The 27,621-nt window shown below is 40.8% G+C and overlaps 1 protein-coding gene across 7 annotated transcripts in view; it reads left to right on the top strand.

Annotated features, from left to right (window-relative positions):
- Positions 1-27,621, top strand: part of Dgki (diacylglycerol kinase, iota) — a 452,769-nt gene that overhangs the window by 339,603 nt on the left and 85,545 nt on the right. For all 7 annotated transcript variants that reach the window (XM_087659331.1, NM_198782.2, XM_087659334.1 and 4 more), the window contains 2 exon segments: positions 15,333-15,412; positions 17,866-17,910. In XM_087659331.1, the coding sequence (XP_087515457.1) occupies positions 15,333-15,412; positions 17,866-17,910 (125 nt within the window).

The raw sequence follows: 27,621 nt of genomic DNA, 5'->3' as shown, positions 1-27,621 counted from the left end.
GAATGCTATAAACGTTGATATGTAGGCTTTTGTGTGGACAGAATTTTCAGCTCAGTTCATCACAAAGGAATGATGGGTACTGGATTGTATGCCAAGACAATATTTGACATCATATGATAAAATGTATTAAATATGGTAAAACTCCTCAGGGAGGAGAGGGGTCTCATGAGCCTCACCCCTACTCATGGAATGTTGTGAAGACCTGTGTAGGTCTTCACAGCGACTGTGTGCTCATGACTGCCGGGGCATGCCATGTCTAAAAGGCAACATCCTCACAGAACTCCTCAGACGCTTGTAGCCCTTCCACTTCCTCTTCCTAGATGTCCTGTGGTCCTTTGGGCAGATGATTTAGATGCTGCCTTTAGTGCGCTGAGCACTCAATGGCCACTTATCCTCAATGGTCTCACTTGGTCTCTGTGGCTCTTGGACCAGTTAGGAGCTTCTGCATCAACCATTGCACAGTCAACCAACTGGAGGATGAATGGAGAATAAAACCACGGTTCATATATGCCATGACACTCTATTACCTCTAGAGAAAAAATTATGAAATCTTCAAGAAAATGGATAGAACTGGGAAATACCCCACTGATGAGGTAACCCAGGATAGGAAATACAAGCACTGGATATTCTTTCTTATGCAGATCATAGTCTCAAATTTATGTTTACCATGTGTAAATTGGAGTGTATATCTGTAGATAGACGAATGCAATAAAAGTCATTTTTGCTCTTATTGCTGAATTGTAAGGATCCATGCACTGAGGGTGCTATTCCTTTCCAGGTAAGTGCTTTGCAAAGACTAATTCCCCATCTGTGCCTTGTCTTTGGCATTCTCTTACCAGTGTCTACACAGGTTTTTTTCATATTGATGGAGTTATATATTCTTTCACATACAATGATTTTGGTATTCTGTCTAAAGTATTATTGCTAGTCCAGGCTCGTCTAGCTTTCCTACTATGTTAGTTTCTAAGGGACAGCTTCTTCTTCATTATTCTTGCATATTAGTTGTTAAAAAGATAGGTAATACTTGACATAAGCCCTGTTCTTTCCAATAAGTCCCAAAATTGATCCTTAATGAAATGGTAAATTTTACAAAATGTCTGCCTATGCTCACAGGATGTATCTTGATTCTGTGTTTAGTATCTGCATTTTGAGAGTTTACTCTGTTGTTTAAACAGTTCCTAGTCTATGAGCTTTTATCTTTGTGATTATATTTATTAATCTCTTCGGAAACTGATACCTTAGTCCTTGTACCTTGATGAAATAACCCCGACAAAAGGAACACAGGAAAGAAAAGGTTTTCTCTTAATTGTTTTATTTTACCTCACAATCCCACATTAGTCAGCCACTCTGGAGAAGTCACATTAGCAGCCGTGTTTGGCAGCCAGGCCCATCACATGCACAGTCAAGGTCAGAGAGAGAATGAGTGTGAATGCCTACACTGGGTTTCATGTCTCCTCTCACACAGTTCAGGACACGGCCCAAGGGCAAGGGTATATGGTTTTAGGCTGGGTTGTTACACACACACACACACACACACACACACACACACACACACATACACACACACACACACACACACACACACTCACACACACGCCAACCTAATCTAGGCAGTGTGTCATTGACACTCTTTTCTCAAATGAGTTTAAATCATGTAAAGTTCACAGTTGAAATCCCCAGTCTCAGTGACAGCATATTAAAATGCCCTGGCCCAGGCCTCTGCATTCTTCACCTGCGTACTTAGAAGGGAACTGAAACCCTTGCAGTTTCTGCGCAGCCTCTCCCCAAGGAATCTCACGTTCTTTCCAGGATCCCTGTGAAGACAGTTGTTTGTGCTTTGAATAAATAAATGGTCCCATTTAGCTGCAATGTTGCTTTAACAGGTGGTATACCGTAACAGCAAAAGTGTCAGATAATTAAACCCTGTGTTTTTCTCTCCTCCAAAGCATACTAATACCTTTATTTCCACATGGATACCTTGGTGACTAAATCACAGTCCCTTGCAGGGAACGAATTAACAGCTGTGAGTTTCTTCCAGTATTAATCCCATTCTCAGTTTCGTGTAGGCTGGATGTCAGAGACAGCTCTTCTTGGCTTGCTCCCTGGGGCCGTTGCTTAGATCAAGGGGCTGCCAGATGCTGGTCCCTTCTGTCTTTGTAGATCTGGTGATTTCTCTTATTTAGTTTGGTGTAGCCCTTTATCTGTTGTCCAAGGTTTCATAGGTGGTCTGCTGAAATTTGCTTTGAGTGTTTATCAGTGACCAGTACATGTTGATAACAGAATTAGGAGAAGGCATGGTGATGGTAATAAGTCTTAGAGGAGGATATCGGCTGGATTTGCTATCTATAAGTGCTTCACAGACACTGCTTAATCTTCACAGTAATGAGGATGTGGGAATCATAATCTCATCCATTACATTGCGCTATCAGGCTGTGCAGAAGATGCTAAGCTCAGTGGTTCTATAATTATTACATTTTTCTTTCTTTTTTTTTAATTTTTTTTTTTCAGAGCTGGGGACCGAACCCAGGGCCTTGCGCTTCCTAGGCAAGCGCTCTACCACTGAGCTAAATCCCCAACCCCTATTACATTTTTCTTAATGCAGTTATTTGCCAATGATATTTCATCATTAAAATAGCATGTGAAACAGCTGTCAAACACAAAATGGTTATAAACAAATGTTTCATAAACTTTCATTCAAAAAAATATCTCTGGAGACATTTTGAATACCTTGACTAGCTAAAGTATTGTACTGTTTATACCCCAAGGGGGAGTATGAGATTTGTTTCCTGTTTAGAGTATGTCAGTAGTCAGTCAGCTTTTCAATTCCAAGTTAAACATTCAAGTATGAGCATTTTAACAGCAAAGCAACTCTGTGATTGTTCATCACAGATTCCATTAAGGTCCTCTGTACTCTGGATTTTATCTATCCTTTCAAAACTATTAGCAACTGCTCACAATATAAGTTGCATTTCTGCACGAAGTCAACCGCATTCACCTAAGTTCCATGGACACTGAATTCCAGTGAGGGTTATCCAGGTATAGCGAGCTTCATTCTTGGTCTGTGTGAGTCAGTCTCTTAGAAGCTGGCCTGTTGAAAGTTGAGCAGCTTTGAAAGGAACTCTTCGTGCGCCAAGTGTGTTCATGTAGACTTTACTCATAGCTTCTGCATCCCCTCATCCTGATCTTCTGCACAGCTTTAGAATTGTTGCTTTCCGTCCTCCATTGTCACAGTTTTCTCTGTGAAGCTTGATGGGTGACAGATCCAGCCTCTCCTTGGCCACTCTTTCCCTCATTTCTACCTTTGCTCTCCTGAGCTCAGTGTTGAAGGTTAAGGACATTCTGTTTCGTTCAAAGAACTCTCAGCTCTCTACCCCACACGACTATTTCTGTACTTATGCCTTGTGGAACATTTGGGTTCAACGAGTGGGTGGCCCCCGGGAGTAAAAGCCATGTGGCACTGGCACTGCCTTGCTGTTTTGTCATCATGACATTTAGAGTGTGTATCCCCTAACCCTTCTGAGAACGATGCTACACACTTCTCAGTGTTGTAGCAAAGATTAAAGAACAAAATCAATAGATGCTTTTTTACATCAGCGAAAGTTGTTTTTCCTTCTGCCTCTTCTTTGCCATCTTCCTTTCCTTAGCTCTTCCTCCTCAGCCCTGAGTATTTCCCTTTACCTCCTAGCATATGACTCTCTCTCTCTCTCTCTCTCTCTCTCTCTCTCTCTCTCTCTCTTTCTCTCTCTCTTCTCTCCCTCCCTCTCCCTCCCTCCTTCCCTCCGTCTCTCTCTCTCTCTCAATGTATATGAGTACACCATCACTCTTTTCAGATACACCAGAAGAGAACATTGGACCCCACTATAGATGGTTGGGAGCCACCATGTGGTTGCTGCAAATTGAACTCAAGACCTCTGGAAGAGCAGTCAAATGTTGTTAACCACTGAGCCATCTCTCCAGCCCTTGTGTATGGTTATTTCTATCAGCATCTTATTAATTCAGTTTTGTCCCATCCACCCTAAAATTCATGTAAACCATATAGTGTCACATTATGTAGATCAATGGCCTTATCACATGACCCCAGAGGATGTAGCTTTAATATGGAACCATTTAGTTCATGTTCCCATAATGCATGTTCAGAGAAAGTCAGTTCTGGCCTGGTTGGCCCTACTGAAGGTGGAGAATGCTTTATATAGGGAAATAAATACTAGATTCTTAGATCCTAGTTTTTCTTCACAGCAGACTTTTCTCTGTATTCATTTCCTCTGAATGTATAGGCACTGTGCATACAGGGGATGGAGAGTGTACCTAACTTAGCCTATATCCAGGGGCTCACACAGTTTCCATGAACCATAAGCTTAGGTTTCCAACCATTTTGAATTCTCGTGAGTTTTGCTCAGGCTTCATTGTACCTCTAAGTTTCACAAGAGTCAAAAATGGGTCCAGAGGTCCTGGGAGAGGGCATCATACTGGCCAAGATCTTTTGTCTCTCTTCAATCAAATAATCAATTAACCTGATGAATTTATTTTGTTGTGTTTTTCTTTTACATGGTATCTCTTTATCTTTGGAAAATAGTTCTCAAGTTTTCTTAAGCTCCAAGCCCCTTCCATTGTAATCTCTACCAACTTTGGTTTTCCCTAGTTTGAGCAACTCAACCCCATGGGCAGAGGTCGAGGCTACTTCTCTTCCCGGGACTTGTTTGGTGTTTGTGGTGAGATAGATATCTTAGAAATTGTACTTGACATGTTTGGTTTTAGTGCCTGGAGACTTTAAAAGCTTCTTCGTGGTAAAAGAGTTTTCTTGTAGATTGTTTGCTGCAAGATTTGAATGTACTGTAGATGACTAGTGCTAATATATGCACAATTTGGCATAAATTTGAATAATGAGCTCAAGTAGTCTTAATGTTTAAGTGTAGAAGAAAAAAATTAATTAGTATGACCCATTGGCATTTTATTTCAAACATAAAATCCAGACAGTGCACATGTGAAATGGATGTTGTATTTCTCAGCTCAGCTAATTTAATCCCTTTCCAGATTAGGAGAGATTTAAACAATGGAAACATGGAAAGGGGTTAATGGAATGGGGGGGGCAGCCCAAGAGGAGGGAGCATGGTAGAACTCTTGGCTGGAAGTAAATAATTGGTGGTATAGTTTCCTCGGAGCTGAGGATCACCAGTTAACTGAACAATTTCTCCCCAGTTTCTGTACCTGAATTTGTGACAGTGCCACCTTTGCCTTGAGGGCTCTTTTGCTGTTTTGTTGACTTCTAAGTCCTCACATATATGGATATTGATGAGGATTCATGGGAGACACAAAATCATCAGGGCACAATGATAATATGAGGGACTTATGAAACGGGACAAGTTTATGTACTTATAGGGGCAAGTCCTACCATATGTCATCTGTGAGCCAGAGACAGGAAAGCCTGTGGTATAGTCATCCCCTCTTTGAAGACTTGAGGTGCACAGGAACCAGTGATGGACCTCCCGTCTTGAAGCTGAGGGCTTAAGAGCTAGTCTCAGGGTAGTGCTGCTACTACAAGGTCTGAGGTCCAAAGACCAGGAAACTAAGAGCTGTGACACCAGGTGGTCAGAGAAGAGGTATACTCCAGTTCAGCGGGCAAGCAGGGGGACAGCAGAAGAGATGAGAGAAGAGGGGAAGGGAAGAGAGGAGAGAAAACACTTTGGTTGTCCTGGTATTCCAAAGATTAGATGATGCCATCACACTGATAAAAGTGGATCTTATTTATTTTGTCAACTGATACAATCTTTATCTCTTCTGGGCACTCACACAGCCAGAAAAAGTGCATTATTACTTATGTGGGCATCTTTTAGCTCAATCTAACTTGCACGTAGAAAGCATAATAATGCTATATATGTAAAATGGAGAGGTTTCAAAATTAATATTAAAGTAGAAATGTATCTGTCACATAATTCTTTTTGTTTTGTTATGTTTTGTTGTCTTTAAAAAGCAGAGCATGTTCCCCTCCTGCCTTTTCAATCAGGATAACAATCATGCTAGGTTTTGTAATGTTATTTTCTTCATCCTTAAATCAAATAATGGCTGAGTCAGCAAACTGAATCCTCTGTGTAGAGAAGCAAACAAACAAACAACACAAGGAATGTTATAAGTCTTTCAGAATTGCTGCAAAGCATTTTAGGTCACTATCTGACTTCAGCTTCCCAAAAAGTATGCAATATCCAATAAGAGAGAATTTACAGGACATCATGATAAATATGTTCTGGAAACATTTGGCAGGTGCTAGGATGGCTTCAGGGCAGTTTCTACTGTCAAATGGAGATGCTGTTCCGGGGAGTAAGTCTTTGTATTTCTCCTAAGGAGTAGGCTAGGGAAAAGCATATCTAGGAATAATAGTTCCTCATATATGTACATATACATACATCATATACATAGGAATACATATACATCCATACACACACACACACACACACACACACACACACACACACATACGCACGCACACACACACTCACTCCCACACACATACATACCTACTTGCACATGTAGCTGGTTTAGGCTTTCCCACATTCTATGTTTGGTTTGAAAACTAGCTTTATAAGCAACATGCCAGTCTCAGTGATGACTGTTTTGTGCACATCTGACTCTGGACTCACATGCTCCAATTGTTTTGAAAGTCAATGCATCTTTTGTCCTGAGATCTTGTAGCTGACACTGGGAGATTCCCTTTGATTTTGGGTTGCCCGTTTCTACTATCTCATGTATATTTACACTGTAACAAAACTTAACTTTCCCAATACTTAAATATTCCAATAGCTTCTCACTAAAGGACATTTGTTCTCTATTCAATTCTTGGGCCCATTTAGTTTAATAGTTTGGATTAAGCATAAAAGTCATTTTGTTTGTCCAGCTTGTGACCTGTCCATGAAGCCAAAGGCAACTACAAATACAGCCCAGTACTAAATCACAAATTACTTTAGAATTATGAGTCTTTTGTTTTATTTTGTGACAGACTGCAGTGTTTTTGAGTGTGAACTCTGTGAGTGGCTGTGTTGTGTTGCAATGTGAACACTGAGACAGGAATCTCACAGCAGCTGCTTTAAAGCCTCCCTTAGTCCCTTGGAGAAGTTAAAAACATTACTCACCCTTTGTATATGGTCTGATTTCTCTCTCTCTTGAAGTATATTCAATCTTTGTCCTTAGTGTTCTCTCTTTAAAATAATGATACCGTGTATTGTTTTTGTTTTATTTTTGTCTTGTCAACTTGACAATAGTTATTGGAGAACAACAACTTCGGTTGGGAAAAATGCCGGTGTCAGATGGCTTGGAGGAAAGTCTATTGGGCATTTTCTTGATTAATGATTGATTGTGGTGGGATAATGCCAGCCCTGAGCAGGTGGTTTTGGGTTGTATAAGAAAACCTGCTAAATAAACCATGGTGAACAAGCCAGGATGAAGCATTGCTCTGTGGGCTCTGCTTCAGTTCTTGTCTCTAGGTTCCTGCCTTGAGTTCGTGCTCTGACTTTTCTTGATGATGGACTATAAATCTTCTAGGTAAAATAAACCTTTTCCCAAGCTTGATTTCAGTCTTGGTGTTTATCAGGGCAGTAGAAATTTTAAAAATATAAGACAGTTACTTTTCAGGTTCTCCGTTAAAACACTATGATGAAGGGAGCTTAAGGAAGTGGGTTTATTTTGGCTTACGGTTTCAGGGAGGAAGCATCATGGGAGGAAGCATAGTGCAGGTGTCAGGAATGGCAGGAGCTGGGAGGTAAGAGCTCACGTCCTTAATCACAGTACAAAACATTAAATTGGAAGTGGATCAAGGCTTTTAATCTCAAAGCCCACCCCAGTGGGTGTGGAACTATATAACGGATCCAGTTGGGCTCTCCAGTGGGACCAGAACTGATAATGTCTGTCCCCCCTCCAGAATCTATAAGTAGCCAATAATTCTTCAGGGAAAAATGGGACCATATAAGTCCCTACCCAGTCTGCGATTGCTGTTGACAAGCTCAGTTTACAAAGTTCCAGTATAGATAGCCCTAGTGTGTGTAAGACTATAAGATTACAATCTTTGTGTCGGGCCCCAAAGACCACATTTGACAGTGTCTTTCTGCTTGTGTATTCTTTCTGTTCCTTCCTTGGTGGTATCCTCTGGGCCTTAGAGGGGATGTTCTACATGGCCTGATCTCTGCACCTTGACTAGCCATGAGCAGCTGCATTCCCTACTGTTCACAGTCAACAGAGGCTTCTTTGCTCGTGACTGAGAGTAGCATTTGTCTGTAGGTGTAAACCTAAGTTCTCAGAGCTCTTAAAACTCACAATGGTGCGTATCCATCTTATTACTGTGCTTGATGCTTGCTAGATCTTTTCAGTTTGGAAATGAATATTTTATTTTCTGACAATTCCCTTGTTATCTTGTGTGCCTGAGATAATGCCGGGCTTCCTGGTCTTTTCTGTCCTGCTCCCCTCCTCCCTTTAAAATTTTTTTTTGCCTCATTTTTACCTCAACTTTATCTATTGACCTTCTGACTAAGTTCTATATTTATTCCATCAAATTTAAATTTTCAAAGTTACTCTGTATGTGTGGTTGTCTCCTGTGTGAGGCCCTATCTCTTCAGACTCTTCATCTTCTTCTAACATCATCAACGTACTTTGATTTCACAGATATATCCATTTTCTCAAAATCTTTGCAGTTATAATAAAGATAATATTTAAAAAGCTTTTTTCTTATACTTTTTATTTTATTTCCTCTTTTATTTTAGTCACTGCCTTCTGTGTTAGATGGATGTCCCTGTTTTATGATCATTTTCTACATTTCTGTTCTTCGTTAAACACGAGAGTGAAGGCTGGAGAGACGACTCAGTAGCTAAGACTACTGCTCTTACAAGGACCTGGGTTTGGTTCCCAGTACGTACCTTAGACAGTCTGCAACTTCAGCTCCAGGGGCTCCAATGAGGTCATGTGTACCTACCTATGCACAGACACACAGCCATAAACATTGAGATTCTTGGAAAAGGTTTTGTACGTCAAGCTTCTTCATGTGGACCAGGCAAACTGATCCTTGAGAATTCCAAGTCAGCGTTCCCTTTAGGTTTATATGAGGAAATCCCCAGCTCTGTCACGGCTTGCTGTGGCCTGTGCCAGCTCAACTCTGCTTCCTGGGATTATGTTGGGTTTTTTTTCATAAATTAAAATTATTAAAGTTAAAAATTGTTTTGATCAGAAAAATCTCCAATAATTAAATCCCAGTGACTTATCCGACATTCTGTTTAGAATCTAAAACCCATGATTGGATGGATTGGCATTTGACCATTTATGAGAGATCTTTCCTTGTTTTTCTCAAATATGCTTTAGGTTCTTACAGTTCTTAGCCCATAGCCCTAAGCCTGATCTTTGGATGTCTATGGGTCTCTTCCTCTGATGCAGGCTCTAAGGGACAGTACGTAGTGTTGATGCAACCAAGCCCTGATACAGAAGAATTTGTGTGGGCTTTAGAGAATTTTGAGGTGTGTTTTGGATTACCCACATGTGCAGGGCCTCCTCCCTGTTCTGGATGGAGCCTGCGATGGAAAGAGAAGGGGTGTGACTCCAGGTCACAGTCACTGTGATTTGTCCAGAGCTCCATGGTTAACAAGAATTCTCACTCTGACACCTCCTTCAGGTATCAGCAAAGTTCTGTTTACAAAGTAGGAAAGTGTAGTCTACTCTCTCGGTTCTGGAACTTTATGTTAAAACCGAGCCTATGAAGGTATATGAAATTCAAGTCTAGCATTCCTGCCTTGAACTTTAACGAATGTTGGGCATGCACTTGCAAATATGCTAACACATTCACATTGCCCCACAGGTTTGTCAGATTTCAAAAAAGCCTTTCTCATGCCGAAAGGATAGATTACCTGATGACAGGTTTTGTCAAGCCCTATGCGGGAATGAAATTCTGGGTCACTCTACTCCACTAATTGCAACTATCCCCCCTTTTTAGATAGCAAATGTGTGTAACATGAGGGAGTAATCGATCTAGTTATCTAGTACACAGTGCTCCAATTTCAGCTCTCCTTTCCCCCCTCAATTCCTGACATTTCTGATGGTGCTCATAGTAAGACCATGGAGGATTCTATAAACTGTGTTGCTAAGTTTTCCCCTCTCTCTTTCCTTCTCATCCTCTTAATCTCCTTTTTCATCCCTTCCCCTCCCATGTCCTCTCCTTTTCCCTTTTTTTGGGGAAAGACTTACAAACTCTTTGGAGTTAGAAAGTTTTATATTTCTTGCTGTTCACGCTGTGATTTCATTATGATACAACCCTTTAGGGTCTCCTGATATACAGAGAACATTTTTTATAATATGCTGATATTTGGAGGCCCACAGCAGTTCTTTGATTTTCTTTAACTTGAAATAGCTTCAGATAAAGCCAAAGCTAAGTATGAAAAATTTGCAATGGCCAGGAGACAGTGCAAGTTTTGTTATTCGTGCACACTGTTTCCCCTCTCTGATTCAGGCTTCCATCAACAATTGTTCTTTGTTTGTTTTCTACTGTGCTTTTAGCTCTGTTTGATATTTCTTGAAAAATTATTAGGAAATTTAATTTACATAATAAAAACTAATGGTAGATAAGAGACAACAAGATAAGAATTAAGTTCAGTAGATACAGTTAAATGTATGGAAATGTGCAAAAAAAGTTAAAAATTACTTTCATCAAAACATTTTAGTAATTAAGTGGAAGTAACTTATCAACATTTTATTTAGAATTTTTAAATCATATTAGCATCCAGCCATTTATGAAAAAAGTTCATTCTGTCTTTCTGTGTGTAATGTTGCAGGATATGCCATGGGGTTCCAGCCTTGAATGTTTCTGCATATTTTCAGTATTTTGTATGTATCTCACACTTTATAGGGATGAACTCTGATGGACCCTGGCTCAATCACTAATCTTTGGTCCACTTCTTGTTTCCACTTTCTCCTTGATATTACTATATCCTTTTTTACTATAGTCGAGAAGTGTTTTTGATGAGAGAGAAGTAATTGTGCTAAATCTATCATTTTATTCAAGAGGGCAGCTTAGTTTTTTTCTTTTTTGCTTAGTTAGAAATTGCAAATCCCAATGAAAATACATCCTATAAGGTAGAATCAGTATTGGTTGGTATTTATTGAAGTCTCCAAGATGATCAGAAGATGAGTCCTCAAGACAGTGGCAGAGCCACCAAAGCTCTGGCCATGAGTGTATCCTTCTATTCCTAGTTAAAATGGAGAGAACTTTGGCGTGAAGTTTGGCAGACAATTATCAATGATGCAAAACGAAGGTGTTAGTTTCCCACAAGCCTCTGCTGTCTCCTCATCACGTAAGCTCTGAATCAAGATGACAGGAACATTTTTGCAGTACAGTTATTCGCTGCCATTTCAGAAAGAGTGGAACTTACTTTTACCAAAACAAGAATGTAATCATGGCACTTCTAGCACTAGCTGACCCTTCATAATAAAACCATGTCCTAATGGAAGATGCCTAAAAAGTAGTGAAGGTGAACCAACATTGATAGTTTAGCAATTCAATTTTAAATATAGTTTGGAATTTCATCTTCACAAAATTCCACAGATACCGTTTCTGAACAATCATTTTCAAACCATGGCTCAAAGGGATTGTGTGATTTCACAGCAAGAACCAATAGCTTAGATAAACAGTTCTCAAGTCCAAAGCAGTGCTGAGAGTAGAGGCCATGCATGGGCAAAAGGCTGTGGATCTTCCCTTATGTACACTGCTGCCTTCTGAAGGTGCACTTGACTGTTGACTGCAAACGTGCTGTGGAATGGTCAGAGAGGTTATCTTTCTTTTCCTCCAGTAGCTAAGTATTCATAACACTTAGTCCAATAATAGTCTAATACAGTTATTTTTATTCACCTAGTTCAGGAGGAGGCAAAAACTGTCAGTTATACCGGTAGTGGAAATTAGCTACATGTCTTTGAAAAACAACTTTTCTAGCTGTATCTGGTGGATTCCCAACCATGAACATTCATTACATAATTATATGTTAAAATGTCTTAGTTGAACAATTTATAGTAACAATAGTAACTCTAGCTACTAATAATTGAAAGGCATCAGAGATATTGGAAATAATATTCTTAATTTCTATGATGTTCATCCTCAAGTTTTTTTAAAAAAAATGGATAAATATTGATTACTTCTCCACATTTCCCCACTTGGAATTAAGGGGAAGCATCTTGCATATTAGCAAGATTTGCATGTAAACAGCCTGAACTATAGCTATATTTAGTGTCCCCAATGTTTGACTTATTCCTCTATCTAGGCCAAAAGTATTAGCTTTCCCCATCATCTTTAATGATTAAAACAGTCTTCGGTTGTTATCTTGGCAGGTCACCAGGGTTGTTTTCATAGTGCGGGACCTCAGAGCCTGCAAACAGAGACTCCCTCTGTGTTTCTTTGTTTCAAGGTTTAAAGTCTAACTCTTAGGCTGATAATCTTGAATTTCTAGTAGATTTTTGCCTAACACATTGGATTGCCACCTGTTGTGTTAAACAAAAAAAAAAGGCACCATCTCTGACTCCCCCCCCCCCTCTCTTTTATTGGATATTTTCTTTACTTAATTTCAAATGTTATCCCCTTTCCCCCATGGAATCCCCTATTCCTTCCCCCTGCCTTTATGATAGTGTTCCCCCTCCCTCCCACCCACTCCCTCCCACCCACTCCCTCCCATCTCCTCACCCTGGCATTCCCCTACATGGGGCATTGAGCCTTCACAGAGCCAAGGGCCTCTCCTCCCATTGATGCTCAATAAAGCCATCCTCTGCCTCATATGTGACTGGAGCCAAGGGTCCTTCCATGTGTACTTTTTGGTTAGTGATTTAGTCTATGGGAGCTCTGAGGTGTCTGTATGGTTGATACTGTTGTTCTTTCTATGGGGTTGAACAGCTCCTTCAGTCATTTTTCTAACTCCTTCATCGGGGGCCCCATTTTCAGTTCAATCGTTGGTTGAGAGCATCTGACTCTATATTTCTCAGGCTCCTGTCAGCATGCACTTCTTGGCATCCACAATATTGTCTGGGTTTGGTGACAGCATATGGGATGGATCCCAGAGTGTGGAGCAGAGACTGAGGGAAAGATCATCCAGAGAGGACTTGCTACTCTCTTGCCCCAGTGGCAGTCTCACTGCCTCTATGGCTCTCCCCATGTAGTGACCGCTTATCTAGCGGTTAGCTATCACAAACCACTTTAACACAGTAAAATCAAAACTCTAGGGGCTTGTAATTTATCGGATTTATATCAGTAAATTCTCACCCCACAATAAACTCCGAGCCAGTTGATATTGATATAAACTGCCCACCTATATAAAACTAAATGTCCTGTAATTATCCGTCCCTCATAAGATGGATACCTACGTCCATCTCTTTCTCCATCTTCCTTCCCACTCCCCTCTCCGTACTCTCTGTCCCATCTCTCAAATTCTCAGCCCACCTTTCTTTTTCACTGCCCAATCACAGGCTCTTGCCTTATTTTGAGCCTGCCCTGCATATAGACATCAACCCACAAGATAGCATAGTTTCAGGCAATCTCCTTAATTTTTGTCGTTTGCTTGCTTACCACAAAGGTTGTGGCTTAGGCTGTCCTGGAACTCACTGTGTTGCCTAAGCTGGACTTTAACTTTCTATTCTTTTGCCTTGGCCTGTGTTGTGCCTACAGCACACCATGCCTGGCCAGGCTCCGTAAGGAGTACTTTAAAGAGGTGCGTTAGTTCCCTCTGATTCCACTTCTTCTCCATTCCCTTCCACAATGCCTGGGTGCCACTCTACAAATTCTTAATGTTTTATTGTCGAAAAGAAGGAGGCCATCGCCACCTGAGGTTATTCTCCCAAACATACGGCACTCAGGGGCTTCTTCACCTCCCGCTTCCTGACTCACTCACTCAGCTTCTTGAAGAATAGCCAAAAGTGAGTTAGGACCCCAGACATGTTCTTTACTTCTCTGCTTCTACTTTTGTCTACCCCATAAAAACGACGTGTGTCTTAAAGGCACACTTTTCTTTTCATGTTTGAGTGAGCACTAATTCATCTTCTTCTATACACACTTTTGAGTTCTCACCATTTCTCTACCGTGCATGGGGGACGAGACAATAGACAGGCTTATCCCGGGCTCCCTTAGATCATCAGGGTGGTGGATGTTGCAAAGATTGATGTAGGGAGGACCTGAGGAGACAGCAGGAAATAAGTAGTTCTGGTCTGTTCTCCTCAGTGAAAAGCAGCGTAGTTTGGGGGAAGGAGCTGCTTCTCTTGTTTGGAACCACCCCTGCTTCCAGACAAAAGATGAAAGGCGCTCTACCTGCTCAGAGATACCCTTAGTATAAATTATCACACGCTTACTATTTATTTGTTCTTGTCCTACTTTAAGACTTCCTCGTGATAATTTTATGCATTTTAAATGTATATTATCCTGTTTTTAAATTTTTCCATACCACCCTTCTTTGTAATTTCATTGTTAATAGTGAAGCTTTAAAGCTAAATTTAATCCATGAAAGTCTTAAAAATCGTGAGCACTACTGTCATATAGTCGCTTGCTAGTTTCCTGCTGATGGATTCGATATTTTGACATTTTGTGTTAAATCATGGATTTAATATTGTAACTGTACTTATTTTTTTGTTTTGAGAAGTAGAATGTTTAATATTTCAGAAGTATTAGCTTATTTTAGCTTAATGTTGCACAAGGCCTTGATGTTGCCACATGTAATGCTGAATCTCTTTAAAATCACTTGAGTTTAAAACTTGTTGCCTTCAAGAATCCTTTCTTCCTTTGTCCTCATGCTTACCCCCTCTTCCCCTCCCTCCCTCCTTCAACTCTACATATTTAATTGTGCTGTGACCCATCAGGAAGCAAAGCCATTTGAATAGCTTCAGTATTAGAAATAGCAAGTGAATGCAAATGAACCAAAAGATGAGACTCGTGTATTTTGGAGGGAAAGGATGAGTGTTCAGAATCCTGAGTGATTAATGACTTCCTCAGGCTGTGCCTTCGTGCTGTCCACTGCAGATGCAGGCATCTGTTAGCAGTGGGCAGCGAGCAGCTGTCCAATTCTGCAGTCCTGTTGTTAGTAGACATTATATTTTGTATCAGCCACTGAGGTAAAAGCCATGTACCAAGGACAATGTGAGTCAACCAAGGTGAATATATGATGCCTGCTGGGACAAAGAAGAAGCTGGGGCCACCGGGGAGCTCTGTGGAGTTCACTTACTTCTTTTCATGGTTGCGTCCAGATTCGCAGAATACCTGTAAGGCTGTTTTACCCGTGAGAAGCACAGCTGTCAGTCTAAAGACCATACATGTCATTTTGGATTTCTCTTCTTTCCTCCATCCTCAGCCATCCCCCTGGGTATTCTAGTTGTTCGTGGAGACTGTGATTTGGAGACTTGCCGTATGTACATAGACCGCCTGCAGGAGGTGAGTTGGTTTGTCTTATTATTTATTCTCTTCATATTTCCCTTAAGTAAACAATAACCAGCTATATACACATATAATTTATTCATATGTACATATATACACATATACATGTATACATAGACACACATACATCTATGCATGTATGCATATATATAGAACATATAACATACGTGTGTGTATGTGTGTGTGTGTGTGTTTCTAAAATGATATATGAAATGAAATGGCAACATGGTCTTGTCCTTTAAGCATAAACCTTCCCAATTCTACTGTTATTTCCTTCTGTTGCTATGGGAGAGGACCTACTGGATTAACTGTAGGTGCTGATGTCTTAGGGTACTCCACGGCTATACTGTAGCTTGGAAATTCTGCCTTCTTGACAGGCTACGTAGCTCTATATCTTTAGCTGTTCAGAATTTCAAAAGAACTAATAAATAATAAAAGACCTTAGAGCTTTGAGGCTACTTGATGTTTTGGGTGTAGCACAGACTTCAGTCAGAGAAGTCTGGAATTATTTTTTTAATGACACTTTTTCCACAGGAAAGAGAAGCTTCCTATTAATGGAAATATGTCAGAACCAAATGGATACAATTTTCCCTTCATCTACTCTCGCCACTGAGAAACAGGAGGGAAGCGATCTCATGTATGACCGTCTTATAAGTTTGTCCTTTACTAACAAAGTCAGGGGACCCAAACTCATTACAATCACTGTTGCTTATTTTGGCAAAATGGTGTATATGTAGGTGTGGCAGGGTGGGGCAGGCAATGCTCTCCATCCCAGGAGTGCTGGCGGCATCTCTCTCCATCGCCGTTTCCAGATGGAAGACATCCGTTCCCCTTAGAGTCTCTTTCCTCAAATGCTGCTGGTTCTCCTAGAGGAACAACTGTTCCAGCCAACACATAATGCACAAAAAATGCAAATAACGTATAACGGAAGCTGATGTATAGTCTGAGTCCTGAGTCTGTGGCCACTTGTCCTTGAATAGTATTACATCACACATCACTAGAAATTAATTTAGGCAGGAAATACATACTGACTGATAGTTCTGGAAAATAAGTTTATCCTTATATTCTTAAGGGTAGAGATGTAATTATAAATCAGAGATTTATAGAGATAAATGCCAACATGAATGATAGAGTCATTAAAATTTATAATTGTGGCTTTGTCTAACTATTTTTAATGTGGTTTTGTGTAACTGTTTTTACTTAATGAGTAAAGTATCTGTGAATGAGCACGGAACCCGAGTCCTAATCTAAGTTTAAAGAATCCATAGCATCTCATTTTTCAAAGCAATACTTACTGGAATGTTATAAAATTAAGCCTGTATTTTTAAAAATGTGATTTATGGAGTGGGGAGATGACTCGTTATTTAAGAACCTTGGTTGACCTTCCGGAGGACTGGTGTTCAGTTCCCAGCATCTATCGTATACAGCTCACCACCACCTATAACTCCAGCTCTAAGAGATCTGACATCCCCTCTAGTTTCCATGGGCACACACCCATGTGCACACACACACAGAGACAGATAAGCATAGACATAAATACAAGTACAAAAAAAGTCTTTTTTGAAAAAGTGACTCATAACTGATACCGCATCTCCTTATTTAAAAAATTAATACCCAAGTGGCTAGGCAGTACTCCACCACGGCAAAAGACATGGCTAATTAGTTGACTTTATTGAAAAATCAACTTAACCACCTATCACACTAATATTCAACTAAAGGTAGATTTAGAAGGAAAAAAAGAAAATGGATATCAATCAGAGAAGTTTTAAAAGTAACTTGGTCACAGAGCTGGATGGCAAGCCCCTGTGGGAAGCAGATAAAAGGACAGAGGTACCGAGGACTGCTGACACTGCACAAAGCATCAGCATACTCGTTAGCAAGGAAGCCTGAGGCTTGTGACAGTGGGGATAACTTAGTCGTCAAACTGTATAAAACTGTATAAAGGCATCTGGCTTCAGCATCTGACGGGAAAGACTCATTTCCCTTCACTCTGGTCAACCTCTTCGTGATGAAAAGGACATGGTCTATGATTACATTTCCTGATTGAGGTTTATGAAAACTCCTGTTTGCCGAGCATCGTGTAAATGTATGTATAATAGCACATGTTTAGCATAAAATAAATCCTAAGCATTTAAGGTTACCCGAGAGGATTTCTCTATAAACCAGAGGGCTTAGATAGAAATGAAATAGGATTTCCACTTAGTTTACAGAATCACCAATTCGATGTTACTAACCTAAGTGGTAGAGCACAAACGAACCGTCTTCTCTCAGTCCAAGTTAGTATGCTTTTATTGTTTCTGGCATGCACTTCATTGGACATCTGTGAAGAACTAAGACACTTTCAGATGAGCGTGGTGACATTATGTTGGGAATTCATTTGGGGGATGACGGGATGCCTAATGTCAAACTAACTGCAAGGTATATATTTTTTCCCCTAATTTTTTCATTAGGACTTGCAGTCAGTTTCTTCTGGGTCACAGAGAGTTCATTACCAGGTAACTTATAATTGTTTCTCCCTCCGTCTGTCCCTCCCTCCCTCTCTCCTTCCTTTCTTCATTTCTTCCCTTTTTCCTTCCCTCCCTCCTTTCCTCCCTTCCTCCCTTCTTTCCTTTCCTCCCTTCCCTCCTTCTTTCCTTTCCTCCCTTCCTCCCTTCTTTCCTTCCTCCCTCCCTTCCTTTCTTCTTTCATTTACAGACAGCTGAATCCCCTTTTTCACTACATGCGCAATTTGGAGTCCACATATTATCCTGGGGTAGGCTTAATGTATAAAGAATCCAATGAAGTATTCTGATTATTTTGCATTTTCCTGACTTAGTACAATTCCAGTCTAGTATAAATCCATATTGTAGATATTTTCTCAGAGAATTTGGGAAAAAATGACCAAAATGGAATGCTGTTATTTATGTGTACCAGAGATCTCAACTCAAGTGAGCTTAGCCTGGAAACTATATATCGGGTCACATAAACAAAATGCAAGATCAAGATGGGGTTCTACACATTGATCAGTTATGGTTCATTCTCCACTTCCCTGCTGATCTTTCTGATTTGCTCTTTTTTTCTAACAATTTTATCTCTGGGCTAGAGGCCCAGGTGGCTTCCCTCACACCCAGAGGAGAGATGCCCTGCTTTCTGTAGCACTGACCCTAAGTTTTATAATAAAATGGGCTTCTGCCATGCCTGTCTCCTGGATGGAATCTGGTAGGACCACCCATGAGAAGAACCAATGGTTGTCCTTGGCTGCTTTGATTTGGAAGTGCAGTCTCTTCCTCACTGTCTGGCCTTCCTGTGCTGCCCACATCTACTTCTCCATCACTTTGTCTGCGCAGTTTCTCAGATGTGATATAGGCCCAATCCCCAGTTACCTTCCAGATTTCAAGGGGCTCCTACGATTCTCTCTGCTCGACCCTTTCTCTAAGAAACCATTGTTCCTTCCATGCCGAGAGGGCTGAATAGGAGTCATAACTAATAACTTCACCAAATAAAAGCTCTGCCGATCATTTTATGTCTCCATATGACAGGGAACTTAAATGCTGACCTGGCTGCCTAGTGAGGACGCACCATGAGAAACACGTCTGATTGTGTGGTTGCCACAGAGTGCACTTACGCACGCTAAGACAGAATACCATCAGTGAGATTGGAAAATTCAGTGCTGTGGCTGTCCAGGCCCTCATTTAGTTCACATGGGTTTAAGTGCACATTTTCCTGTACTTGAGAATTCCATATTTTTATGTAAATAATAACAGCATAGTTTAAAGAAGACCTTGAAAGCTGTGGCCTGGGTAACGGCCTTTCCCTGTTGAGATCTACCCTGTACCCTCAACCGGGTCAGTGCTTAATCTTTTGACTACAGGACACAGATGGCCTTGGTGTTTTTATTTGTGTGTTTATGTCTCAACCATGGCCTACTATTCCAGAAGATTTAGTCACATTTGGCTGTAACTGCAAGGATTAGTCATGCAAGCTGACACTAAGATAATGAACCACTGAACCATTCTAGGATGCTTTATGTCAACATTTTAAGGGAAAATTTACCAGCTTTTATAGGCTGGAATTGCTAGCTTACAGTTGGTATTGGGAGTTAAACTGAAGAAAGTCTATGGTTTTAACAAAGGTTTCTAATTTTTCCTCTTGGAAGTTTTGAACTTTTCCAATTTTGCAAAAATACTTAAAGCACTGATCCTAGCAAGTTTTAAGAAACTCACATACTGATGACATACTATCCTGTCATGTAGACCATTGTCATTTTGATATATGAGTGTTTAACATGGGTCTTTTGAAGCCATAACTTCTTTATGCCACTTGGCACCCACATGGATTGAGGATAAAAGACACTCTAGAATAAGACAGGGGTTTTGGTCTAATTTACTGTAAAGTAATGACAACATAGAAAAATTCAGTGGCTCTTTTCAGAGTATTTTTTTTTACTTTATTTATGAGTTGTAATCAAGTCAAATCTTGGAATCAACACCGCTCTGTTATAAATGTCACATCAAAAGCTTTTGTGCATTGAGCATAGAGAATGACAAATATGGTGATACAGGATGGGTGTCAGGGCATCAATACCGACCTTCCCTTACCTTGCTAAGTGAAGGAACAGAGAGTTAGAAATCGGGGGCCTTTGGGTAGTAAAGTAGGCCAGAATCGTCTCCTTAGCATCCATGTATGCATATATATATGCATATGTATGTATATATATAGTGTATGTGTACATGTGTGCATGTTCAAGAATGTGTATGTTTGTGTGTGTGGGGGGGGTGTGGGTGTGGGCGTGAGTGTGTGTGTATGTGTGAGAGACAGAGACAATGAAGAGACATGCACAGCACAGCGACAGAATTTGCTAAAATTACCCCTCACACAAAGAAGGGTCTGTCAATCAGCAAAGATGGACAGGTGGAGGCAAGAGATGAACTTTCACATTTTATTGAGATAATCAGGGGAGGAATGTGTCAGAAGGGTGTTGAGTAAAAACTTCTGCTTTTAGTCACGAAGCCAAGAGGCTTGGTGAGCAATAGTAAGTTGGACATATGACTAGTGAAGCCCACTCAAAGCCCCAGGCGCAGAGACAGACAGCGTTGGGGAGTCCTGAGCCAGGGAATGGTGAACTGCCATTTAGAGATCATCTGGGGTGAGTTTAGATGCTGAAGAGGCCTCACCACCATTCTGAATGTTCTCATCAGCCAAAGGCAGAGCACGACATGGGGAGGTGACCAGTCATAAAGAGCCATGGAAACCAGCCCGAGCAGTAGAGTTCTGCTGGGTGAGGAGAAGGTGGCATCTGACAGCCATGCACAGAGTGCTGGGAAGACCAAGGGGCAGGGGACAGTGCCAGGTGCCCTTGTGCTATGCACTGACTTCTGCATTTTTCCAAAAAGCACATAAAATATACGGGCGTTGGTGCCACCCTTCTTCATGTAGAGCATGACAGAGCACTGATGGGGAATTTAATACTAGATTTTGTTTCCTAACACAGAAACAGAATATCAGAACATCCAGACTCTTGGTGGGCGTTGGTAATGGAGGATGCTGTAGGAGACGGAATTGTCTCAAATACTCTAGAATGTACTTTATCCCATGTGAGAGGGAGAATGGATGCACTAGTAAGTCAGAGCCATTTGGCAGACTCTTGTGAGGCCACTGATTGCTAACTGGGGTTTTAGTTGACCTTTTTTTAATCCTTTTCTTTTTATACAGAGAAACGGACAAACAAAAAGCCCCTCAAAGATGTGCGTGTGCCCAAGGTGCCTTGTTAGTGAGCCACATGGCAACTGTCGCCGATTACACGTCCCCTCGCTTTTGCGTCTTCCCTTTCCAAGGTTGCCAGTGAAGTGCCAGCAAAGCATGGACACTCAGAAGTGACAGCCCCCATTAACCTAACAAGGCAGTGTGGGCCGTGCAAGGATGTGCTGGCTGTTCATAGTCTGCTGAAAGTCCCAGCACACCCATCTCTGAAAACAAACTACAGAGCCCCTCCATGCTAATGGCCTCTGGTGTGATTTATAACCAAATTCACTGCATGCGGGCTCACAACTTCTTCACATTGGCAAATCCACTGGAACGTATAAATAAGTTAGATTTTGTTTGATAAGCAATGCTTCTTGAGGCCATCTGTTATGTCATAACTTCTTCTCTTTCTTGGAAATAATGTCCGTCGTGCCCCACATCATGAAATGAAGAGGGAGTAGATTGTTTTGGTGTAAACTGAAACCAGTTTGCAAGTCAGAATTAATTTATCTTAATCCACCAAGGGGCAGAGCTCAGGGAGGAACTTTTTAAGTTGTGTTTGTTTCCCTTTCATGGTTGAATGATTGTTATAATTTTTAACTAAGGAAGATTTCTGATCCCTGTATAAGGCGTTCAGCAATGCCTGCAGATACCTCCTGGAATCCATTGAATAGAAGCCACTGAATACATATGAAGTCAATGCAGGACGATCTCCCATAGCAAGTTTTACCTACCCTCAGATGTCAGCTGTGTAGAGCCCAAGAGTTCCTGAAATCATCGTATTTTTGCTTAGAACACAATGAGGGCCTGTGGCAGCTATGAAATCTAGGGGTGGAAAGTAGAAGGTGAAAGAGAGAAACTGGAGAGAGCACAACTAGGGAGACTAAAGACAGCTATGACTGTGGCCAGTTGTATTCGAGAAAGCCAAGTGTACTTAGGTTTAAAACGTATTTTCTGTATACCCCAAGTCTCAGCATTTCTCCAAGGGGGCCCTGTAAACAATTAAACGCTGTCACTTTAACTTGATAAAGTCTATTGATTGTTATAGCATTCAATAGTAAGTACAAAATGCATTTATCCAGGTGATCCTTTAAGAGTCAATTAAGGGGAAAAATGAGTCAATTTCAGAATAATAAATGGAACTGGGAAACGTATTTAGTAGGGTATATATTATTATATAATTATATGATTTTATTAATTCACAGCAAGTATATTGCTCGTGTGTGTGTGTGTGTGTGTGTGTGTGTGTGTGTGTGTGTGTGTGTGTTGCTCAGAGGGACGAGTACTGTGTGGTCTTCCTTTTATCCAGATCCTAGCTTCTGGTTGTTAAATGGGCATGTCTGGGCAGGAGTACACACGGGTAAAGGCCAGGAAAGTAGAAATAGAAAGAGAAGTCCTCAGAGAACAGACAAAGAGGAAAGGAGGAACACAAAGAGTATCGTGTGGAAGGGAAAATGAGGGGAAGAGGGTCCCGAGATCAACCCTAATACAATAATGCATCAAAATATCGTATGGCAGTTGGTTAATTTGTTAGACAAATGAAACATGTACTATTAAAATATCTTTAAAAAGAAAAAAGGGATAGGTATATAGATGTATAGACGATGGAGAACAAAGGTAGATAAGAAGTGTGGATGGATAAGAAATATGTAGGAGAAATGTGATCGTGGACTGAACCTTATGAAATGAAGCACTGATTCTCAGCTCAAACAACTTCTGCTCAGTTTCTGTGAGAGACGAATCTCATTCACATTGAAGGGATAGTTAAATGCTAGGTGCCTATTGCCTAATTGCATAACCTACTGGAGTGTATAGCAGGAATGCTGAGTACATTAGCTATGCATAATTGAATATAAATTAAGAGCAGCTTTTGCATATGCTTGCCAAGTAGTTGTTCAGAGAACTATATTAATTATATATAATTAATACTAGATGGATTTCAGAAACACATGAACACACATGCATTTCTATGAAATTAAAGTCTGCCCGATAACTAATATCAAACCCTGTGTAAGAGAATTAGCTCACCTTTCTTTCTCCTCCAATCTGAGTCACTGTGCATGTTACATTGGAGGACATCTATGAGTCCCTGATTCCTGTTTGCCAGGTACTTGGTGAGGTCACAGAGAGGAATTTGCACGATGGAAATGCATTGCTCATAATGAGTTGCCCATAAAGATAGTGTTAAATCAAGATTGTAGCTTATTCCGTGTTAACCCTCTTCTGGCATCACTGTCACTTCTGTATTCTGATTATCTTGTCTGAGTAAAGAGGAAGATCTTCCTCTTGGCCTCCCATGAGGTCATCATTTACTAAGAACATCCAGTAAAGAGCATTTCAGGACCATGGCTTGAGTTATAAATTCCTCTTTGGCGACATGCTTCTCATATTTTTTTAATTTTTTTTAACCTCTCCAATATATATTTGATTTTGATTACATTGAGGTTCATTTGATAGTTCCCTAGGCTTTCCTAAGTGAGCCGTCTATGTTACTACAAAGGTTATCATCTTGGCCTCTGTTAGTTCACAGATTGTATATAGAGCAATAATTGGCTTGGCTTTCAGCTACATTCCTCGTGTATTCACTTTGCATATTACGCTGTCATAATAGTGTGCCATTGCTGTTATGCCTTGCAAGTAAATGAATTTAGAGCTATTCTTTCCTTTCTATCATGCACTTCCACCCGCCTGATAAACATTTAAGCCATAGACAGTTGCTGCTTTTTTTATGAAAAATATTATGTGAAACAGCAAGTTGTACACATAACCAAATCACATGTCAGAACTTGCTGTGATTGGCCTTATGTGTGTGGGCCCTAAGCCTAATGCAAGTGCAGTGCTTATACAGAACATAGAGTGGTTGACAGAACTTCCTGTCAGTGATTGTGGGACGTTTCTTGCCTCTGGGACTGTTTACTTTGTGAGCCCATTGACCACCACATTTTCTGTGGGACTCTCAATCAGCAGTCTCCATGGAGTAAGAAGTGAGCAAGGATCTGAGTTACCAGGAGTGATATCTCTGGCAAGAAGCAAGGAAGATTAAGTTGACTATTAATAATGGCTGAATCTGTGGCCGTGCTTTGAGTGGAGGGAGAAGGGAGGTCTGCATACCCATCAGGATCATTTTAGATATTTATTTTATTCCAACTTTTCTTCATGCTGTCTCGGAAGCTCGCTTTCAGATGTGACAGAATTTCACCACTCTCCTTCAAAACCCCAAAGAGCTCTAAGCCCCCAAGAAGCAAAAAGTATCACACAGGATTGCAGACTCTCAGGTGAAAGAGGTCTATAGGCTCAATCACTTGGTAAGTGGAGACATCTAAGTAGTCTACTTAAATTATCAAAAGAATAATCCTTTACATATTTCAGTTCCTCAAAACATGGCACCTGATTTCTAGCCAGATTGGTGTAAGTGGAGTTTCAGAAAGACAGATTGGATGTCAGTAGAGATAAGTGGGGGTAAAATTACGCAGCCTTCCTAGCTGCGTGTCCAAGGTGAGTGTCCTGCAAGCCTTAGTGTAAGCCTTCAGTGACGGCTTACAATCAGCCTACTCCATGAGATTTACCTATTTTTCCAAATAAAGTCTTTGAGCAGAGAAGCACCTCTGGGCAGGTGCTTAGCTTTTGTGAGGCTTAAAAGATTCAAAATGTGAATTTTTGTACTAATGCATATTGCTGAGAGATCGTTTTCCTGTTATAAAATATTCATTTCATGGACTAATAATAAGCCTATAGAGCCTCCACTTTATTTCATCTGTAGTCATCAAAGGAGATATATGTGAAAAGAACACACACACACACACACACACACACACACACACACACACACACACGTTAAAACCATGATTAAAATGACCTTCCTTCTGGAAAATAAATTAAAACTTGACATATTGGACATATAGGAATTCCCAAAGTAGATACAATATGTGTGTGTGTATAAAGTATATATTTAAAGCGTATATATTATGTATGTATGTATGCAAAGTATGTATGTATGTATGTATGTATATATGCAAAGCCTGCTTTGTGGAAAATTGAATATAATCAGAAAAAAGCCTCACTGAGAGTGAATGAAGAGAATCACCAGTCTCCGAGTCTCCAGCAATCTGGTTGTTTCATGATAGCTGTTCTTTCCCATTCTTCATTGCTAGATCGTGGCGTTGAGTCAGTGCAGAAGCTCTAAGAGTGTAAGTGGAGGACAAAGAGAAGACAGGAGGAACCGAGGGGAGAAGAGTCAACAGTTCTACTTGACGTCCTGTCCCTTAGCTCAGTGTGACTGGACCAGATGGTCCAGGATAGCATCTGTTGGCATGGCTCAGTCATCCATCTGCACCAGAACTCTTTGCAATCTGCTGCCTCAGACCAGAGACTTGAGCCATACATTTCATAGTTGGAAGGGAAAGGCTTTATGAGAGTTGAGCTAAGCTAAGTTTTGTTTAACTCATAGTTTACGTCTTCTGCGTCCTCTAGTTCTTTTGTCAGCAGACTTAAAAATCATTTCCTCTATATTTGTGGCATTGCAGCAATAGTCAGAAAATAACTTAAAACCATCATTAAAATGACCTTCCTTTGGGAAAATAAACCGTAACTTGGTTATTACAGGAATTCCCAAATTAGATGCAGACAGAAATGAGGAGATTATCAGGATGGTTAACGGTCACCTTCTTGGAGATAGTTTGCCCAACTTCACTTGTTGTAGCCTTTGAGTGACATGTCTTTGCTTTACTGGATATAAATAAATAAATAAATAGATAGATAAATAAATAGGTAAATAATAAATAAATAGCAATTTCCATAATAAACATCACAGCTATGTAAACCAGCTAACCAGCTTAGCACAAGAGAAGTTAATCTTTGTGAAAAGGAGTATCCAGTAAGCAGAATGGGGAGTAATGGGCAAGAGACACAGTGGACAGTGTTCTGAAAAGTGTCGCTGTCAGTGACAGGTGATATTTGCCTTGGAGGTTAATGCCCCATTTCTCCAAGGGTAAAGAGGACTATGGAGTTGTGGAGTAAGGCAAGCTATGGAAAGACCAAACCAGCAAGCTGGATGATTCCAGCCTTTGTTTAATGCCCTTCTTTTTCATGTCTGTCCAAGCAGTTTTTCTTTCTCCTAGAATCTTTCCTCATCTGAGTTCAGTGGCACTGATGCAGCAGTGGTCCAGGGCTGCACCATGCTTAGTGTCTAGATGACAAGATGGCCAATGTCCCGTGAGCTCCTCATTTTACAGTTCTCTCGGCATTGCTAGACTTAGATCTTTACAAGTACATAGAACCGTGAAACGGCCAACAAGTTAAGTATTTTACACATTTCATTAATTTCTCAGTAATACTTCAGGATAAATTCTGCCAGGGCCATCATACAAACAAGGCATTTAAGGCACAAACTAGATAAGATCCCTCCCCAGATGCTCTTACCTGGTAGTTGATGGAGCTGGGACTATCAATGCTGGTATTCTGAAGACCAGGGTTCTACTTCTCCAGCCTTGCTGCTTAACGGAAGCTTGATCTATTTCCTTTTTCTTCCATCATCATCATCATCATCATCATCATCATCATCATCTTCTTCTTCTTCTTCTTCTTCTTCTTCTTCTTCTTCTTCTTCTTCTTCTTCTTCTTCTTCTCTTTCTTCTTCTTCCTCCTCCTCCTACTTCATCATCTCATCAGAAATATATTGATATAACAAAAGGCATAGTCCTGTCTTTGGAGTATATTTAAATGCCATAGAGAGATGAATGTGGACCTTGGAGTCTTGGTTAGTTGATAGTGTTGTTCTTGGGGTTACCATCGTCTTCAGCTCCTTCGATCCTTCCCCTAACTCTTCCTTGGGTTTCCCCAACCTCAGTCCAATGGTTGGCTGTAAGTACCTGCATCTGTCTCAGTCAGCTGCTGGAAGAGCCTCTCAGAGGACAGCCAAGCTAGGCTCCTGCCTTCATCTTAATTTCAGAGCCAGGGTCTCTCACTGAAACTAGAGCTTGCCATTTCAGCTAGATGGGCTAGCTAGACATAAGCTGCAGAATGCATGTCTCTACCTGTTGGTGTGTTCTGGGGTTCCAGGAACACACTGCAATGTCCAGCTTTTATGCTGGTGCTGGGGATCTGAACTCAGGACCCTGTTTTTGCACAGCAAGCATTTTTCCTGTTGAGCTCCTTCCGCAGCCCTACAGATGTACTTATTAAAAAAAAAGGTAGTTTAATTCAGTGTATGTCTAAGATTATATTAATTACTTTTCTTTGGAATTCTAATGACCGTGGCATAAGACCTCATTATGCTAATAGCTGTCCTTTTATGAGCTCACTTACAGAAAGTACAAAGCTGTTTCAGGGAAGCATCACAGAGCAGTTAAATCTCTCTCTCTCTCTCCCTCCCTCCTTCCCTCCCTCCCTCCTTCCCTCCCTCCCTCCTTCCCTCCCTCCCTTCCTCCCCTCCTCTTCCTTCCTCCCTTCCCTTCTCTCTTCCCCCTCCCTCCCTTCCCCTTCCCTCT

This window comes from Rattus norvegicus, chromosome 4 (assembly GCF_021556685.1).
Source record: "Rattus norvegicus strain SHRSP/BbbUtx chromosome 4, alternate assembly SHRSP_T2T, whole genome shotgun sequence".
Lineage (NCBI taxonomy): Eukaryota > Metazoa > Chordata > Mammalia > Rodentia > Muridae > Rattus > Rattus norvegicus.
The sequence above is the reverse complement of the archived record's forward strand: the minus strand, read 5'-3'. Positions and strand labels throughout refer to the sequence as shown.